Consider the following 19437-nt stretch of genomic DNA (forward strand, 5'->3'; position numbering starts at 1 on the left):
GGATGGGGGGAGAGTGAAGGGACACTCGCAGTGTATAAATAAAGATGGGGCTCGAGAGTGATGAGGGGCAGCCAGTGGCTGGGTCAGGCTGGGGAGGGGGTGGTACCGTGGTCAGTGACAGGGTAAGGCTGGGAGTGAAAGGGGGTGTGGTCAGTGGCTTGGCTGGGCGTGGGATCAGCAAGACCCAATTTCCTCTTTGGGTCCCGTTTCCTCTTTTCTGTGTGGGGAGTGGGGGAAGGGGATCTATAAGCAGACCAAGAAATTAAGGAGGCTTGGAATCAGGGAATGGCCCATAGCAGGGACCATGAGGACTTGACAGTTGCGTTGGGCTGGGGGCGGGGCGTTCGGCAGATGACCCGGTGCAGGTGAAGGAGCGGGTGAAAATGGCAGGAGAGAGCTTTAACATGACCGGCAAGCTCAGATGTGGGCGAGATCAAATGCAGGCAGGATGTGTGGATTAAGAGATGGGAAGGGAGGCCGAAGGCAGGCTGAGACAGATGATAAGATGAACACCACGGGAGTGTTAAAGGCAAGCGGAGTATTCTGAAAGTGGGTATGCATGACGGGTTGGGCGTGAACTGCAGGGCCAGGGAGGAGAGTTGCAGAGGAAGGCTTAGCATCTAGGGAGTGAGGGAACGGGGAGGCAGTAGGACTGAACTCTAGAGGATTAAGCCATCCCCTTCTCCCATGGCAAGCTTCCTTGGCCGGCCTTTCCCTTAACTGACCCACCAGGCCCCTCTCCCCTAGATAGTCCCCCATTTACTATGAAGCCTAGCACATCTCCTGGGTCCCTAACACCTTCCCACCTCCTACCTTGTAAATAACATGGTCCAGGAACCCCTGCCCCTCACCTGTGGTGGCCACAGCAAGAGCCTTGGGCTTAGAGAGTACAATGCAGCTGGAATCCCAGATGCCTGCAATTCTAGCTGAAGCTCAGAACCCTACCCTGTAATCAGTTTATCATTTCTCTGCGCCAAAGAAGCCCCCACGGCGACAGAGAAACAAGAGCCCTCCCTGCAAAAAAAAAAAAAAAAAAAAAAAAGAGCACCTGCCAATCTCTTAAATTTTACCTGCCTGAGGTCACCTACCCTGACCTCAGCCTATAACCCCTAAAACTGTCCTTAGTTCCCAACATTAACCCCGATCCCAATTTGTCTCCTGATGCCCAATACTGGCTTTAACATTCAGCTCTTTCCCAGCAGACACTTGAATCCAATCCCTGATCCCTAATTTTGATCTAAATTTTACCTTTAGCACCAAATCCCAACCTTACCCCTAGAGCTTGACCCCTGAACCTAAAGATCATGTGTCACTTGATTCCTGAGTCACTCCTTCCCCGTTTTACCCCTAACACTGGCTATGCCAACGGTCTCTAATGCCTAAAACTGGATCTCGAGCGCCGTTCCTGCTGCTGACCCTTAACCCGACCCTGGACTCTAACTCTGGCTTAGGCTGACCATCCTAGAACACAAAATAATGTCCTTAATCCAAACTTTACCTACCCAAAACGGACCTGACTCACGCTCATAACTCGAAATTTAAACCCCTAAAGCTAACCTTGGCTCCTAAACCCAATACCACCTAATCCCCAACCCACCCAGGGCGCTCCTACCCACATACCCGCCATCAGCCAACCTCAAAGCCGATCCCCGCCCTGCGTCGCACTGCCACCCACTCTTCACCCTCCCCCAAACCTATCCCAGACAGGGGGCTGCTCCCAGCAAGGGAGCAGAAAAGCCTCCCGCAAAAAGGCCTCTTGAACTCCCAGCCCAAGCCGAGAGACACTGGACGCTGACCTCTCCAACAGGACCCGAAACAGGAGACGCAGTCAAGTCAGGGGCCCCGCCCGCCTCCCGGGCCCGGCCTTGCGGCCCCACCCTGAGGCCCCGCTCGCGGCAGACCGGCCTACCTGCGCTGCCCGGCTCTGCGCCCCGCCCGCCGGCCCGCTAACCCGCTCGTTCTCCCGGTGGCTCTCGGGCTCCGGCCTCGCCCTCCCTTCGACACTCTCGGCCACTTCCGTCCGGGAACGTCCCCCGCCCGCGGGCGGCGCCCTGGGCCCGCGCTCTATGGTTGCGGGGACCGCAGGAAGCTGCTCTGGCCCCAGATCTCGATGCTCAGGAGCCGGCCGAAGACCCGCAGCCCCTCCCCGGCAGGAAGCGAGGGTGCGGCGCAATCCCAAGAAGACGCCCGAGCTGGGCCCGAGGTCCCGGTTGCGCGGTAGTCCTTCCTTTTCCTAGCCCGGGGCGAAGGCGGAGGCGGAGGCGGAGGCGGCTCGCCGGAATGCCCGCCCTCGGGGAGTGAGGGGCTGGCAAGGACGTCCCCTCTATTTGCATAGTGCCCGGGACGTGGCGTGCACCAAGGCCACTTCCGCGTCCGGGGAACTCCAAGTCCCGGGATGCCTCAGGGCTCGGTGCGTCACTTGTGTGGTGTTGGAAGTGGCTAAGACTCAGGCTGGGAGGCGGGTCGGGTTTGTGAGCCACCTCCGGCATCCAGGAGGAAAACCCCGCTTGCGGAGCCCATAGGTGTGGCCCACTGACGATCGGTGGGAGTCGTGCGTGGGGTTGGGAGTTGACTCCGGGTGTACTTCTGTGTTTCTGCTCATCCTTTCCGTAGATGTCTCATATGGAGCTGGGGTTGGACTCGGGTGACGATGACTTGCTGGGCTTCCTGTTAGAGGAAAGCGGAGGTCTGGGGGCGGCGCGGGACGAAGCCTTGGAGGCGCCCCTGGATTGGGAGCTACCACTTTCCGAGGTGGGGGGGGGCTCTGAGTCCGGGAGGCCCCGGGCGGGATGGAGGGGTGTCTCTGAGGCAGGGGGTGGTGATCAGTCAAAGTCTGTTAATCTGAACCCTGGGCAGGCATTGAGCGATTGGGACGTAGAGGATTTCCTGAGCTGCCTGTCGAGTCCCCCAGCATCGTTGACCGATTTTAGCCACTCTGACCCCTATCTTGTCCACCATGATCACACCTATTCCCTGTCACAGGAGTATGTCTCCATAGATCTAGGTGAGTCTGATAGAGGTGAAGTTTGGGGGAGGGGAGGGGACTATGGACCTGGCTGTTTATACTTTCCCTCTTGCAGATAATGAGGATTATGAGAAGGAAGGGGCCCAAATGACTTCCCTGCGTGTGGAGGCGCCCGCAGAGCAGGTAACTTGACTTGGTTTACAGGACGATTATTCCCACATTGACCGGGTTGGGGCAGGAGTCCGAATTTCTCTCTGACACCCTCTTGCACCTGTGCTGCCCACCTCTTGGAACCCCAGGAGATTGGTGAGCTGATACTGACGGAGGAGGAGAAGAGGCTTTTGGAGAAGGAGGGGCTTACTCTGCCCGGGACACTTCCTCTCACTAAGGTAAGACTCCCATTCGAGGAGCAAAGACTGGATGCAGGGGTTAAGTCCCTAGTAGGCTGACTCTGTTAATTTTATATCAGTAACTTGAGAAAGGACTGAGGCGAGATGCTGAGTCCAGCTTCGCAGGTAAGGGCTGAGGAACGGGTGCTGTAAAACTTGAGAAAAAGTTAGCATAAAACAAGACACAGAGACATTTATCTTAATTGCGGGTGGGAACTGGGGGACTCAAGGTCTCAGGGACCAAGAGCAGTGCCTCAAGAAACCACACTGCTTTTATTGTGCTCTTTAGGATTACATCAAGTGAGGAGGGGGTTGTAGGTGCAGGACATAGTTCTTTTATTATTTTAAAAGTCACATAGCTGGTAGCTGGTTAAGCTTTTATTCTGACCTTTAGGCATTAACAATCACTAGCATTGAAGAAGCTGGATATTAGCTCTCTGTGCATAGCACCTAGAGAATTATCATTGTGCTTCCACAGACAGCATGCCTATCTGCTGCAACCTGGCATGCCTAGGTTTGTACCTCCTTGCTGATGCATATTCTGCTAACGACCGCTCATAAACCCCCTGGGGCCTTGAGGCGCCTCTTCCTCTTATTTTAACAGGACGTATCATGCTGTGCAAACTGCATGCCTAGACCAACGCATTATGTCCTCATTCAGCTGACCACGTGAATACTTATGCCTTTTGGTCTTTGTTCTTAAGCTTAAATTATTTACTAGCATGGTGACTGTTTTTCAAGCTGGAATATGGGGTTAAGTAAAGCAGGACAAAATGGAATTTTCAGCATAGAAAATAGAAGCAAAGAGGCTAAGAAAAGATTGTAGAAACACGTCTCCTGACAGCGAGAGATTGGCACGTTTGTTGTTTGTAGGAAGCTGTAGTTAATATGCTGGATGCCGGGGCAGATCCTGGTTTTTGTAGGGCTTGTACAAACTTTGGTGTTCTCTTTAAGTAAGAATTCAAAATCATTAGTGTAATATTGGTATAGGGATTTGCAAAGTACTGTGGGAACAGGGGGGTCCTGACACTTAGATTTCACTAGTTTTACACTAATCCACCTATGGCTGAATGGTTAAGTTTTAGAATTCATCAAGGCTGGACTAAGGAGTATAACAAAAATAAATGTAAAATCCTGAGTTTTGCTTCAAGCAATGAGTGGCAGCTTCACATGTGCGGTATTGTGATACTATGATGAAATCAATATTTACTGATAGAAAGATAAAGAGACTTTAATTTCTTAAAAGTACAGTAGTGTGATATGACTACTAAGAGTGAATAGGCCTGGAGTTCCCGTAGTGGCGCAGTGGTTAATGACTCTGACTAGGAACCATGAGGTTGCAGGTTCGATCCCTGCCCTTGCTCAGTGGGTTAAGGATCCAGCGTTGCCATGAGCTGTGGCATAGGTGGCAGATGCGGCTTGGATCCCAAGTTGCTGTGGCTCTGGTGTGGGCCGGTGGCTACAGCTCCGATTCGACCCCTAGCCTGGGAATGTCCATATGCCATGGGAATCAGCCCTAGAAAAGGCAAAAAGACCCCAAAAAAAAAAAAAAAAAAAAGAGTGAATAGGCTTGCAAGCTATATCAGCAGATACTCATTATCTAGTTGTGTTGCCTCTAGAAGAGCAGTAACCACTTGCTCTCCTTTATATCAGCCAGAACGTCACATCTCAGTGTCCAGGCTTGAGCCCAGATCTTTTGACAGATATTACGAGTATACATTCCATCCTGAGAAGAGAGCAGATGATGAGTTAAAACTTTTGCCCAGATTTTTTTTTCACTTGGAAGAAATGTCAAGTGTTTTAAAATAGCTAAAGAGGAGTTCACATCACAGCACAGTGGAAAGGAATCCGACTAGGAACCATGAGGTTGCGGGTTCAATCCCTGCCCTCGCTCAGTGGGTTAAGTAAGGATCTGGTGTTGCCGTGAACTGTGGTCTAGTTCGCAGATGCGGCTCAGATCTGGTGTCGCTGTGGCTGTGGCATAGGCCGGCAGCTGTAGCTCTGATTCGATCCCTAGCCTGGGAGTCTCCATATGCTGAGGATACAGCCCTAAAAAGCAGTAAATACATAAATAAAGTAAAATAGCACCCAGAGATTGGGTGCTAGGTAAATCCGATAGGTAGAAAGAACAGGGGCAGATGTTGGCTCATGACAAGGAAGTGTTTTTTGTTTTGTGTTTTTTAGTTAATAATTAAAATGGTTCTGGCTTGTGAGGGCGTTAACACCTGTTCTCGGGGGCATTCATACAGAAGCAGAGTGCTCAGGAAGGCTGTAGAAGGAATTCGCCCATTGGGAAGCTTGAACTCCGTTGCCTTCAGGCTCTTTGGTCGCACCTTCTTCTGATGTTACCCTTTTCCCCAATGTCCCTCAGATGGAGGAACAAGTTCTGAGACGAGTGCGAAGGAAGATTCGAAACAAAAAGTCTGCTCAAGAGAGCCGCAGGAAGAAGAAGGTGTATGTGGGGAGTTTAGAGAGCAGGTATAAAAGGGAGAGGGACTTCGGGGGGACAGGGAGAACAGAAGTAATTGGGAGCGTCAGGTTTCTGAAGGATGGGTACAGGCCATATCCCCACAGCCCTGTTATTTCTCCAGGGTCCTGAAATACTCGGCCCAGAATCTGGAGCTACAGAACAAAGTACAGCTCCTGGAGGAGCAGAATCTGTAAGCAGCTCTTCGACCTCAGTGCTTTCTCATTCTTCCCGTTTAATACTTTCTTATTTCCCCTGCTCCACACTTGATTTCTAACTGGGCAGCTCCTACATGCAAGGCCTGGTGTTGGCCTTTCATGGGTATCTGATTCCAAGAAGTTCACAGCAATGGGGAATAAATTCCCAAGTTAACTACAGATAAGTATCAAGAAAGAAAGAGGGAGCAAAAAAGACCTCACGTGGCAGAAGGCATTTGACAGTAGATGGGGATTCTGGAGTGGCGGCAGGGAGCATTTTAGGCAAAGAGAACACCACATAGTCTAGTGTGGCTGGAACCCTAACCCAGGTGAGTTGGGCCATAAGGTAGAGAACATAGAGGGAGTTCCCTGGTGGCCTCCTGGGGTAAGGCCTTCTCACTGCTGTGGCTCTGGTTTGATCCCTGGCCTGGGAACTCCCGCAGCATGTGGGTGTGGCAAAATAAATATAAAAAAAGAACATAGAATCCCTGAAGAGGATTGAGTGTGGAGCTGATCAGGCAGTTGTACAAGCACTAAAGGTGTTTGCAGAAGGAGTTTAAGTCAGGGGCAGGGCAGAGTCCTGTGTGTTTGTTTTAATGAGGAACTTCAGGCATTTTTGTCTAGAGAGGAGGTGATCACTTGCAAAAATAGGTCAGAAAGTAAGAGAGAGGATCCAGTGCACAGAGGGAGGGGTGGCCTTAACAGGAGGATTTTGTTACATGTCAGGGTGCCAGGCCGGGGGCTGCTCACTGTCCCCCGTTCTTCTGCTAGGTCCCTTTTGGATCAGTTGAGGAGGCTGCAGTCCATGGTGATTCAGACGGCAAACAAAGCCAGCAGCAGCAGCACCTGCATCTTGGTGAGGATGGCGATGGAAGGAGAGATTCTTTTCTCAGGTGGCAGGGACAGGGGTGCAATCCAGAGCTCGTCCTCATCTCTTTTTTTTTCCTGTTTGTGCTCCAGGTCCTGCTCTTCTCCTTCTGTCTCCTCTTCGTACCTGCCATGTACTCCTCGGACACAAGGGGGAGCCCGCCAGCCGAGCATGGAGGTGAGAGGCTTGAGACCACTCAGGAAGGGCCAGGGGGGGAAGCCAGGGTGGCCCCTGAACAGTCTGTGTCTCCTCAGTGTTGTCCCGCCAGCTTCGTGCCCTCCCCAGCGAGGACGTTCCCCAGCGGGACCTGCCTGCACTGCAGTCAGAGGTACCACAGGACAGCTCAACCCACGAGCTCCAGGCTCCTGGCAACTCTTGCTGCCTGTTCCACCACATGGCTTGGGCTCCTGGGGCAGAATCGCCCATGAAGCTGCCACTGCCCGACCGCTTCTCAAGGTCTTCTAGCCCAGGTCCCATCTTCCCCCTGCATGCAAATCTCACAAGAGAGGGAGGATGGCTCCCTACCCACAGCCCCATATCTGTTACCTTGCAGGGCAGGTACTCAGGCTAGATGTGAGAATGCAGGGGGCCTCAGCCAGAGCCTGGTGCCCCCAGTCTGTGTTCAAAGGAAAAGGAATGGGAGAGGGTGAGCCTCAGGTCCTGTCCCCTGTCAGGAAGCCTGAGGGCACAAACACACCACACTTACTGGCTTTCTGGGGTTTTATTTGCACCCATGTATGTCTGTTGTTCCATTAAGGGGCCTGGGAGAGTCCACTGACTTCCTTGAACATTTCATGCAATGAGGGGATGGGGTGAAGAAAGAAATAAATAAGTGATTCTGATGCTTGGGTCACCCTCAACCCCTCTTTACTGGCGTGGTTGGTGGGGAGAAGGGAGCGCATGATTGTCCTGGTGGCTCAGGGTTGCAGGAGTCTGGATGGGGTCGGGGTGGTGGAGGAGGAAAGGCCTGGCTGGAGGCTGGGCTGTTAGTGCCTCCTTCCCCCTCTGGGCTCAGGTTTGCATGGCTTCCTTTGGTCCAGGTTTTAGGCCGGAGCTTTGTCCTGTGTCCTGTTTGGCTGTTGGCCCAGAGGCCTTTTTATGCTGCTGCTGCTGCAGGGCTAGCTGCATGGCCCAGATGCTCAGTGGTCGCATGTAGGCGAGTGAGCGGAACACCCGCTGCTGGCAGTATGCCTCAGGGGTCTGGAAGGCCAGGCCCAGGCGCTCCCACACAGTACGGTAGCAGCCTTCTGCTGTACGGAAGCCCTCCCAGGTCAGGCCCTGTAGAGAGAAATGGCCATCATATTCCTCGGCAACCCCTGAAGAGCCACTTCAGCTGGACAGATGGAGACAGTAGGTCTCTGCCCTCAGGGAATTCCCAGCTACGGAGGGAAATAAAACTGACTCACAGGCAGAAGCCTGAAGGCGGGAGGTGGGATGTGTGCCAGGGAAAAGGGGGAGGCTTTCTGGATGGATGAGGTGGCACTGGATCAGGCCGTACAGAAGTCTGATAGCTGAGGAGGTTTGCTAGGCTAAGGTGCAGATGGCAGAGAGGTGGGGAAGGGAGTGAGTTACCTCTTGGATCATGGTGGCTGCCAGCGCGTAGACCACACCCACCCAGACTTCATCAGACTGGACGCTGGATCTATCAGGAACACCATGGGGCTGCATTCCATTCACAGCCCCCATGGCCCCTCCTGCAAAGGCCTGGACATTGAACTCAAAGATGGTCTGGAGAGCTTGGACCACGTGTGGGGTAGGAAATACCTAGACGGGCAAGTGATGAAACAGTTTCTTCAGCCTGCTTCCCACCTCCAGGAGAAACCCTTACCTTTCTCTCTGGTTCCGCCTTCTATTCTCTCACCTCAGTATCTCCTTCTCCTAGGCCACTGGCCCTCAGGAACCACTGGCCGGCACACTGATCAGACATGATGCTATAGGCCTGAGGCTGAGAGCTGCAGTCATAGTTGTAATAACGGCCTGGAGAAGCAGAAGGACAAAGTAGGGCTCCCTGTGTCCCCAGAGCTGCCTTCAGAGTCCTTAGGATCCCCTGACTCACCGTTCCAGAGCAGTCTCTCATAGGCTTCTCGGCCCCGGCTGAGGATGGAAGAAAACTGATCCTGGACCTCCCTGGTCCCACACAGAGCAGCCATCTGGACCATCACAGCCACAGCTGCCAGCCACAGTCCTCCACAGTAAGCACTGGTCAGGGACACAGGTTCAGGGATCAGACTGGCAGCTCTAGCCACTCCCAGGCTGTATAAGGCAGGTCACGCTTCCTTGAGCCCACAGTCTCTTGACTGTTCCCCACCTAGGCCCCTGGAAATCCCTACCCACCCCCCCCAACCTGGGGCCTGTGGTGACCCATCCATCATAGGTTTGGTCTGCATAGCCTCCGTTCTCAATGAGTCCGTCTTGGTCCTTGTCAAACTTCATTTCAGACTCCATCACAGCCTAGAGAGGGACCAAGAGACTGAAGACCTAGGTACTAAGGAAAGACAACAGTAGCCAGCTGGGCTCTCCATAAATACCAGGCAGCATGCCCCTGGCACACCGGCCACTGCACACGCATCTCTTACCAGACACACAGGCCACATGTCCCTCAGGAAGACCTGGTCACCCGTCAGGTAATAGTCCCGATAAACCTGCAGCACAAACTTCAGGTTCAGGTCCTTCCAGTCAGCAGTGTCGTGGACCACGTATGCATTGACCCGGAGCCATGGCTCGTCATCTGGGGAGGGGAGGAGACCTGGTCCATTTGCGCTGGGGGGGCGGGGTGGGGTGGAAGGGGCAAAACTTGAGGGAGGGGAGGCTCTCTTGTGATGGAGGGACTCTCACCTGGGTCCCCGATATCGTGAGGGATGACGTTCCTCCTTTTCACAGGTGCTGTGATCCCACTCATCAGGTACCGTCGCTCTGTCAGGTCCTCCCTGAGAGTGGCCAGAGCTGGGGGAGCAGATACACAAGCGGGGCACGGGGCAGGGAATGGCTAGGCTTGGGGTCGGGCACAGAGCTGTGTGTGTGACTCCAGAGGGGACCCCTTAAGTGGGATGCAGAGACAGCCTTGAGGGGCCACAAGGTTCCAGGGCGTGGGGAGCTAGGCGGGCAGAAGCAACACAAAAGGGACCCTCACCCATGTCATACTGCAGGCTGAGCTCGAGTTTGGGCCAGAGCATGATGAGGGCAAAGGAAGCATAAAAGTGGACGTCATATGTGTTGTACATGCGATATTCCTGGCCTGGAGGAACGAGGGAGACGCACCGTTGCCATGATTCCTGCTGCCTCTTCACGTTGCCGTCCCCAGCTCGTCCTCTAGAGTTGGTGCAGCACTGTCACACTGCACACCTGCCACTACCCCCATCATCCTCAACCAATACCCAGGGAGAGGCAAAACCCGCCATCCTGCCTTGGGGCACGAACTAGCCTCATGGCTAAGCCTGCCACACCTTGCCCCCCACCCCCCACCCCCGGCAGCCCCTACCTTCAAGGTAGCCGAAGCGACCGTACTCCTGCAGGATGGGGCGGAGCTGACACATGCTGCCCACCAGGTCCTCTGGCAGTGAGTCCTCGGGGACTTCCAGCCACACTGTGCCCCCATCCGCCAGGAAGTATAGTTCATTGAACAGTGCAGATTTGTACCAGGCAGGCAAGGATCTGGGGGGTCAGGAAAGGGGGGTGGTCTAATGAATATGGACCTCTCAGGAAAGGACGGATTCTGGGGCTCAGCAGAGTAGGGCTACTAACTCAATCCCCGCTCAACTCTGCTGACTTTGGTGTGTGGAGAGTGAATCAAGGAGTCCTACTGAGTTCCCATCGTGGCACAGGGATTAACGAATCCGACCAGGAACCATGAGGTTGCGGGTTCGATCCCTGGCCTTGCTCAGTGGGTTAAGGATCTGGCGTTGCCGTGAGCTGTGGTGTAGGTCACAGATGCGGCTTGGATCCCGCGTTGCTGTGGCTCTGGCGTAGGCCGGTGGCTACAGCTCCAATTCAGCCCCTAGCCTGGGAACCTCCATGTGCCAAGGGAGCGGCCCTAGAAAAGGCAAGAAGACCAAAAAAAAAAAAAAAAAAAGTCCCAGTTGGAGTGGGAGCGCCTGGGAGAAAGGCAAGCGAGGGGCCCCACTGGCACCTGTCATCCAATACCGGGCTCTGCCAGGCGGAGATCCTCTCTTCCCAGTCTGCGTATCTGCTCAGTGCGTGGTGGCTAAGGGCGGGTGCTGCGTCGCCATCTGGACCAAAGAACCTGGTGTACCGCCTAGGGTGGCCAGCAAGGGGAGGGATGAGCATGCGGGCTCCGGCGCCGAGCCCCATCACCGTGATCCGTGCACTCTCCCGTTCCCGTCACCTGTGGTAGACCTGGCCCTTGGCTCCAAACATGATTCTGGGCATGTCCCAAGCCAGCGAGAACTCCAGGCGGCGCCGGCCTCCAGGTGGCAGCCTGGTGGTAACACACACGGCCCCGGCGATGCCCACTCCTTTCTGCGAGGGGGGGCTTTGGCCTGAGAGAAGCACAAGCTGAATCAGCCCAGGCACCTGCTTCAGCCGCAGGGATCCTAACCTGGGAATAAGGCTTCTATTACCAGGCCTCCCGCCCCTGCTCTGAAGACAGGGACAACCTCTCTTCCCGCCACCTCCCTGTCAGACGCCCCCCCATCACCAGCGGGGGAGTCCAGCTGTCCATCTTGAAGTAGATCCTGCCACACCTGCTGCCCAGTGCCATCGGGGTCAAAGGCTGTGATGTGCGTTACCGTGGTGTCTGCCTATAAAGGGGCCAAAGACTGTGAGGAGAAGCCCCACAGGCACCCCGGCTTCTAAGTCTCCCGTACATAGTCTAGGGGCTTAAGGGCTGTGGTGAGGGTGGGACTCAGGAGATGAGGAAGTCAAGAGACCACAGTGGGATCGTGGTGGGTTCTGGGGCCAGGCCGGGAGTGGGAGCTCAGGGGCTGTCTAGGGCAGGTTCCCCCATACCGTGAGTCGAGCAGCCATAGCCATCGTGTAGGGATTTGGAAGGGTTGGATGATGCAGCAGCAGCCCCTGTACCGTCTCCCCATCACGCTCCAGACAGAAGGGCTCATTCCACAAGCCTCCTGGGGCATCCTCGTCACCCCCCAGTCCATTCCGCATGGAGAACATGATGGATACATCCAGGGTTTCGTCCCCTTCATTTTCCGCATCCCACACAAAGACTCCTACCGGCAGGCTGCTGTCCTGGGAGCAGACGATCAGACTCAGATGGTCCCCAGGAGCCCCCTCTGGCTCCCCTTCCAGAAGCAGCCCTTGGCACTGAGGGCCTGACTCAAATACCCCCATGTGCTGTCTTCCCTTGCATCCCCCCATGTTCCCAGGCAGGCTCTCCACCAAGAGACAGAAAACCAATCGGGCCATGGTCCTGAGCAACCAGTGTGATTTTCACGCTCCATCTCTTCCCCTGCACAGGTCATGGAACTTCCAGGAGAGACAGATGCTGGGGAAGGGAGAGCGATGGAGGAAAGAGAGGGGGAGCCTCACCTGGTAGTCGTGGGGCAAGATGGGTGTGATCTGGCGGCAGGTGAGGGTGACATTCTGGCCGGGAAGCTGATAGACCGTCCAAGCTCGGGGATAGAGGGCGTGGTAGAATGCAAAGGACCCACACAGGCCCCAGTTCCAGCTGCGCAGGACACTGGGGTGCTCCACGGACAGGACCTGCTGGTACACGGTCTGCCCTTTCCGACGCAAGCACACGGTGAACTAAACCAAGAAGGTATATGGACTGAAACTGGGTGACTCAAAGGATCCTCAAAGGAGACTCCCTCTCCTTAGGTAGCTCTTCCCAGAGCCTGCAGTGGCAACCAGGGCACCACAGCTGGGCTCATGTCCCAGGCCCTTCCCCTACGCTCATGGAGACATTTAAGTTGTGCCCCCTCCATCGGTCTCCCAGCTTCCTCTCCCTTCTCACTGCTGCGGTCTTCGTGCCCCAACCCACACCCTCACCATCTTTGCTTTTACTCTGCCCCTCCTCCTCTGGATTTCAGATGGATTCTTCTTAAAGAGAAATCAAGATAGGTTCATCTGTATTTTTTTAATGTTTCGGTGACTCCGCATGGCCCTCAGGCTAAAGTTTAAACTCTTCTACATGGCTTCCAAGGCCCTTCTTTTCTGGGGGGAAGGGGGGACACCCATGGCATGTGGAAGTTCCTGGGCAGGGATTGAACCTGCGTCACAGCCCTGCAGTGATGATGCCAGGTCCTTAACCCATTGAGCCACCAGGGAACTCCTCCTTGAGACCTTTCTCGATGTGGCCTCTCTCCACCCCTCAGACTCATTACCTGTTCAAGCCTCTGTAGTCTAGTTGTGGCAAACACTGTTCCTTGAGTATACTGTGTTTCCTCCTTCGTGGTTTTGCTTATGTTCATTCTCCATTTGCTAAAGAGCCTCATCCTTCAAGGCCCAGGTCAGATGCCATCTCCTGTCCTCAAGCAGTGAATCATTCTCCTGTGTGTCCCCCTACCCCTCTGGTCTAGCATGTTACAGTGTGTTTACATTCGGACCCCCTGGCTGCTCTGGAGGGGAGGGGCTGTGAGGGGTTAAGAGCTCTTCCCTTGTTTCGATAATGTGTGTAAACGTGTAAAATGGGCATAATAATGGTACTTTCCTGGTAGGAGTCTCTTAAAGTATTAAATATTATAGGAAAAGCCTAGCATAGGACCTAGCACATGTTAAGCAAGCAAAAATGACTTTAACTGTAGAGTCAGGAGTCTGGAAGGCATTCCCTCAGGATACCTAAGGGATGAGCCAGAGAGGAAGCGTGGGGCACTGGGCAGGGCTGGTAAACCTGAACAAGGAAGGGCCTTGTCATTAATAAGACTCTAGGTCTGCTAGTCACTTCTCCTTTGAAGATGAGCTAAAAGCTGGAGGCCTCCCTCAGACAAGAAGTAGGAACTTGGTGGACAGCTCGCCGAGGAGGGCACTAGAGAGAGATGCTGAAAGGTAGGCCATGTGCCTCTGGCAATCACTAGGAGTGATGAAGAGACACAGGGAACTAAAGCTTCCATAAAGGGAAGAAGGGGATCTTCCTGGGAGAGAGGCTCCCAAGGCCCCAGCCTCCAGTGGAATGAGCGCCAGGAAAGAAGCAGGCCTCTGGCTAAAGGCCGGCAAGTCAGGGCAGGCTGTGGGTGCTCTGTGCATCCTGTTTTCTCACATATTTGTAGACTCTGGGGTTGTTTTCCCTCTGATCTTTCAACCAGTTAAGTGGTCCTAGAATTCTCCGCCTCTCTGTAGCTGGATACTGGCTCAGCTAGTGGAACTGGGGCAGCAAAGTAGGTAGAGGCATTGACTAGAGAGTTGAAGGGCACAGGGGTACCTTTACTCTTTCAAGGAACGTGTGCTCTGAGTGTGTCATTCCTATGCATCCTAGCACAGGGCTGGGCACATAGAAGTCATCCTGGAAGTACTTACTGGACTGAATCAGGTGCATATCTCCCTGCCGCATCCTACATTAGCCAAGAGACCCTTCCTGGCCTGACAAATACTATCCCAGATGTCTCTTCTTCCTCCTGGCACTTACTTGGTCAGCAATGACTGTCTGGTGTCGGTACATTCCCGGATTAAGCTGCCAACGACAGAACTGGCCTCTCCAGCCTCGGGTGATGGTGCCTCCCCCAATGCCACCTAAGGGGCAACCTAGAAGAAGAATCAATATAGTTAGTGGGGCCCGAGCAAGGAAAGTGAGTCCACTTCTCACCTTCTAGACTAGAAAGATGGGTTCCTCTAAACACCAGGGGGCTGTCAAATCAACACATTGTATACTTTAAACCTACAGGGATGTTCTTTGTCAGTTACATTTCAATAAAGCTGAGGGAAAAACGCCTAGGGGCTGGGTCAGCGCAACCCGCATGAGCTGAAAGCCTCTTTGCCTAGCTTTGTGCAGTAGGCCTGGAGGCTGGGCCCTCTCTGACTGGGCCAAGCCGGAGTGAGACTCACCATAGATCTGTCTCAGGGGCACGCAATTGATGAGGTCGATGAAAGGTGTCTTCTTCTCTACCCGGGTCTTCCGGTACCACCACTGCAAGTACCTGAGGAGCAAGGGGCAGTGTGAGTGGAAGGGGGGTGGCAGGTTGCTGTCACCTGCCTCTCTGGACACCCAGATGTGACTTCCCATTAAGCTGCGAGGACCCATCACCTTCACTTCCAAACCTCTGCCCCCCTCGACTCCTCTTACAGTTCAAGGTCTGTCCTCTCAGCTTCCCAGTCACCCCATCTCACGGACTGGGACTGTCTTTGCTTCTCCTCTCTAGTCTCCGCAGAAGGCGCTTTCTGATCTTTCCTCACCTCTAATTTCACCACCACTGCTTTAATCTACCCCAGGAGATTTCTTCTGATGTGCCGAAAGGGCCAGTTCCGGATTCCAGATTTATAACCACACCTACCCCACCAACAGGCATGAACTGCTGGGATAACTTTCTTCTTTCTAAAATGATTATTCTTCCTTTTTTTTTTTTTTTTTTTTTTTGTCTTTTTGCCCTTTCTAGGGCTGCTCCCGCGGCATATGGAGGTTCCCAGGCTAGGGGTCTAATCGGAGCTATAAGCGGCCGGCCTATGCCAGAGCCACAGCAACGTGGGATCCGAGCCGCATCTGTGACCTATACCACAGCTCACAGCGACGCCAGATCCTTAACCCACTGAGCAAGGCCAGGGATCAAACCCGCAGCCTCATGGTTCCTAGTCGGATTCGTTAACCACTGAGCCACAATGGGAACTCCCTTCCTGATTATGAAAGGTGAAAATTGGGAGAATACATGCGGTAGAAGGTGAAAAAAAAACCCCGACCCATATACAACCAGTGTTTACGTTTTGGGGGCATTTCCTTTTAAGTCTTTCTCTCTGGTTTTTTCTTTTTCCTTTCAGTTCAGCATTTAAACTGTAAGCTTTCTAATTTTACTCTCCCATAATATCCCAGTGATGCCTTCTAAAAACTCCAACATTTTCCTGGTCTGTATCCAATAGGCAGAATGATTGTGTTTGGGATTCAAGGCTCTGACATCTCTCTCAGCCTATTTTCTAATTTTATTTCCTACAAATTCTCATTCAGAGCAGGTCTTCAATAAGCAACCCCTGCCCTGTCAGACTCTCACAATCCCACTCCCTTCCCTACCTAGTATTTTCAACCCATCGTTCACGCACACCCCTTGTAACCATGTAATTGGGTAAGTAACCCTGCTGAGCCTCAGTTTCCTTATCTATAAAATGGGGATACCTCTTGCCCTTCCTAACACAAGGGAATAGTCAAAAGAACAAATGACACAATAGATAGGAAAACCACAAAGTGGAACATCCGTGTCACGTAGGTTCATTACTTGTATATGTACTATCTCAACTCCCAATCAGACGCTGTCCTGTTATTTATTTTTTATTTTTTTTGCCTTTTCTAGGGCCGCTCCCCCGCGGCATATGTAGGCTCCCAGGCTAGGGGTCTAATCGGAGCTGTAGCCGCCAGCCTACGCCAGAGCCACAGCAACGTGGGATCCGAGCTGCGTCTTCAGACCTACACCACAGTTCACGGCAACGCCGGATCCTTAACCCACTGAGCAAGGGCAGGGAGAGAACCCGCAACCTCATGATTCCTAGTTGGATTCGTTAACCCTTGCACCACGATGGGAACTCCATGTCCTGTTATTTTAGTGTTGCTCATGTGAGTCTGACATACTTTTAAGTTCCTTGGGGAAAGGGACACAGACAAAGACTAGTTGATTATTACCCAGAGCTTCAAGCACAGGGCAGGGCACATGGTCGCCGTCAATAAACAGTTGCTGAATTGACAAAGGACCCATGTCCAAACAAGGCAGCATGAGAGAGATGAACCAGGGACATGAGCAAGGGAAGGAGAAATGTGAAGAAAGAATATAGAATACCCTGTCCTGGTATAGGGAGCCAAGTCCGGGGGCTAAGCACAGCTTCAGGCCTCTGTCATTCTTAGGTGGCTAGGATGCCTACAGGTTCTTGATGTCAATGTCCCCACCACATGCAACCCAGTGTGCTTCAGGGGTGAAGGGGGAGGGAGGGAAGGCTATGATGATGGGGAGGCAGATCTTCTCTGCCAGCTTAAGAGGAAACTAGACTTTGACACTGGAGGCCAGCAAGGACTGGCGGACGGAGGGAGGGAGGGAGGGAGGGAGGGAGGGTGAGGAGAGGATTCGGGCAGTGAGGGCAAAGTGCAAGATATGAAGATAGGCAGAACAAAGGGGTATCTGGCACAGAACGAGCATGCAATACATACTCATTGGATGGATGGATTCTGGCTGGAGCGGGGAGCAAACACAATTGAGTGCTTACTACTCTGAGGCCAAGAGAACTCTGTGGTGCTAGAGCTCCTGATCAGAGTACTCCCAGTTCAGCTCCCTCTCAGGGCTCACCTTTCTCTCACTCCCTTTAGTGAGAGATTAGCAGCTGGCCCTTCCTGACCCATTTGGCCTTTTCCCTAATTTCAGACCCAACTTAAGAATTATTGTTTTGAATTCCTCTTTGTCTCACCCCTGCTTTCTCAAGGCAGGACCTCATCTCATTCCAAAGCCCCCTGTGTCAGCGATCTTCACCCTGTCCTGGCATGGGGAGCCAAGCCCAGGGGGCTGAGCACAGCTTCGGGCCTCTGTCATTCTTAGGGGGCTAGGATGCCTACAGGTTCTTGATCTCAATGTCCCCACCACATGCAACCCAGTGTGCTTCTCTCAGCACCCCTGTCGTAGACCCTATTTTGACTCAAAGCCACTTGGGGTCAAAACTGGGCTGGGTCAGTTTCAGAAGCAGCCTGGAGGGATTATTGTTCTCTGGGACAGGCCACCTAGAGGAACTGACAAAGGCATCAGATACGCGGGCAGTGCCAGGCCCTTCCCACTGCCTAGGGCTTGGGTTAGGTACGTGGGCTCTCTACCCCAGCCCCACAGCACTGACTGCAGAAAAGAAGGATGCCCTACGTTGAGGCTGCCAGGGCTGGATTTCCCAAACTTTAAGCCTCCCTCCCCAGCTCTGTGTTTACTCTGTAGACTGACTCAGGATGATGCTTTCTGTCCTACGGCCACTTGTTCCTGTTAATAGGTCTTGGCTCCATCACTAGTTTTTTGAATCCAGTGGGAATCGAGGGATCTGGAGGAGTTCTACAGTTCAGGGTAAGCTCTTGGAGTGTCTGCACCACTTGTGGGGGAGAGATAAGGAAATGCTCTGGAAGATCATTACTAAGCTCTGGGGACACCTAAGGCAGTGCCTCCCTGGCCAAAGGTCTTCTTTGCTTTTTATATCAGGGGCTGTCTATTCTAGAACATCTCTTATCGCCTGCCCTCTCTTTAGGGCTGAGAGCAAGCAGCCTCTCACACACTCCTTGGAGCCAAAACTGATGAGGAAAGAAGCTGATGGGCGTTGGGGCTGTAAAATGCTGTGCCGAAATGAGGGTCAATAAATATTCCAGCTGCTCAGGGGAATGTGGGGCTGAGAACGCCCCCCCCCCATGACACAACAATGTATCAGTACCATATCCCCTAGAATATTCTTTCCTATCTTGCCACAAAGTATAATCCCAAAGGGCAGTCTTTGGAAAAGAGGGAGTCTGTGAGACAGCCTAAATGGGTAAGACTGACCAAAAGGTCCACATGCTCCTGTTTTTTTTTTGCTAAAAAGATGAGTTCCTGGAAGGAAGAGGGTTGCAAAGAAATGTGACCTAATCTCACCAGCCGGAACCAGTGGTTTAGAATATGTTGGGGATGGGGCCACCAGACTAGAACAAAGCACCCCCCTTACTTTCCTGCCTCTGCTAGAACAAAGCCAGGCACAAGTTATTTTAGGCAATGGGATCTACTCACCTCAAGCCCATCCCAAAATGCTTTATCAGGTTGCTCAGGGAGATGTCGTTGGCATTAAAGGGTTTTCTCTTCTCTGCAAACTCATGAGCCAGGCAGATGCGCCAGCCAAAGGGAGGCACCTGGTAGCCCTCCGCTTTACCCTCATAGGAAACCATCAGCTGCCCAGAGTCCTCTGGATTGCTGTGGCTCGGCTCATTTTGGGGTTGATTGTCCTCAGGGTTCTGGCAGTCCGTAACCTGCGCAGTCTCAGTGCCTCCAATATCTTCAGGGTAATAAGTCTGCGGATCCCCTGTGGCACAGCTGGTCGGCTCCGAGGCTGGGACTCTGGTTCCCATGTTTCCTGGATCCTGGATCCCCACGACCTCGGTAGTCTCGGGTCCCGAGCTTTCTGGTACAAAGTATCTGGCCAGCCAAGCCCAGACGCGGGCGCGGACTGCTGTTAGGTGCCGTCTCCGAGGGCTGCCCGCTGGGGAAAGCTGAGGTGAGCTGGTGTCTCCGTGGAGCCGGGGAGCTGTGGCTGCAGCGGCGGCGGCGGCGACAGCAATAAAGCCGCCAGGGTCTCGTCCTCGGTCGTCTCTCTGGGCCCTGGGCGGGAAGGATCGGGCCTCGACGTCATTGGGCCGTGGTGATTAGCTGGCCCGGCCAAAGGGCGACTTTGCCCGCGGAGAGGGGAGGAGTCCCGGGGACCGGCCCGCCAGGCACCGCCCCCGGGACCCGCCTGGGAGCTCG

General features: G+C 53.6%; 3 protein-coding genes across 10 annotated transcripts in view; 1 reads left to right on the plus strand and 2 right to left on the minus strand.

Moving 5' to 3' along the window:
• Nucleotides 1-2333, minus strand: part of TLN1 (talin 1) — a 34938-nt gene extending 32605 nt beyond the window's left edge. For 2 of the 5 annotated variants that reach the window (XM_021065688.1, XM_021065677.1), the window contains exon 1: nucleotides 1910-2333. The gene's annotated coding sequence lies outside the window, so the exon portion shown is untranslated. The remainder of the gene's footprint in view (nucleotides 1-1909) is intronic. The other 3 variants (XM_021065656.1, XM_021065652.1, XM_021065668.1) reach the window with 2 other exon arrangements.
• Nucleotides 1928-7736, plus strand: CREB3 (cAMP responsive element binding protein 3). 4 transcript variants are annotated; one of them, XM_005660189.3, is made up of 10 exons: nucleotides 1928-2410; nucleotides 2614-2751; nucleotides 2857-3004; nucleotides 3081-3148; nucleotides 3265-3354; nucleotides 5726-5832; nucleotides 5946-6014; nucleotides 6790-6874; nucleotides 6979-7063; nucleotides 7141-7728. In XM_005660189.3, exons 1-10 carry the CDS (start codon nucleotides 2396-2398, stop codon nucleotides 7455-7457), a joined length of 1122 nt encoding a protein of 373 aa, XP_005660246.2. In that variant the 5' UTR covers nucleotides 1928-2395; the 3' UTR covers nucleotides 7458-7728.
• GBA2 (glucosylceramidase beta 2) lies at nucleotides 7593-19242 on the minus strand. Its single transcript, NM_001258385.1, is given in 17 exon segments — nucleotides 7593-8164; nucleotides 8459-8650; nucleotides 8748-8863; nucleotides 8943-9085; nucleotides 9231-9337; nucleotides 9463-9614; nucleotides 9722-9829; nucleotides 10017-10121; nucleotides 10365-10537; nucleotides 11013-11138; nucleotides 11229-11382; nucleotides 11541-11643; nucleotides 11852-12091; nucleotides 12392-12610; nucleotides 14427-14542; nucleotides 14843-14934; nucleotides 18709-19242. Coding segments are annotated over 17 exon segments (2748 nt in total). The 5' UTR covers nucleotides 19044-19242; the 3' UTR covers nucleotides 7593-7897.

This window comes from Sus scrofa, chromosome 1 (genome assembly GCF_000003025.6).
Source record: "Sus scrofa isolate TJ Tabasco breed Duroc chromosome 1, Sscrofa11.1, whole genome shotgun sequence".
NCBI lineage: Eukaryota > Metazoa > Chordata > Mammalia > Artiodactyla > Suidae > Sus > Sus scrofa.

What these genes read in the sequence shown, in the direction of transcription:
- CREB3 (XM_005660189.3), top strand. An exon ending in GTGGGGAGTTTAGAGAGCAG is followed by an intron (nt 5,833 to 5,945) that starts GTATAAAAGGGA and finishes TTATTTCTCCAG; the next exon opens with GGTCCTGAAATACTCGGCCC. An exon ending in GCAGCAGCACCTGCATCTTG is followed by an intron (nt 6,875 to 6,978) that starts GTGAGGATGGCG and finishes TTTGTGCTCCAG; the next exon opens with GTCCTGCTCTTCTCCTTCTG.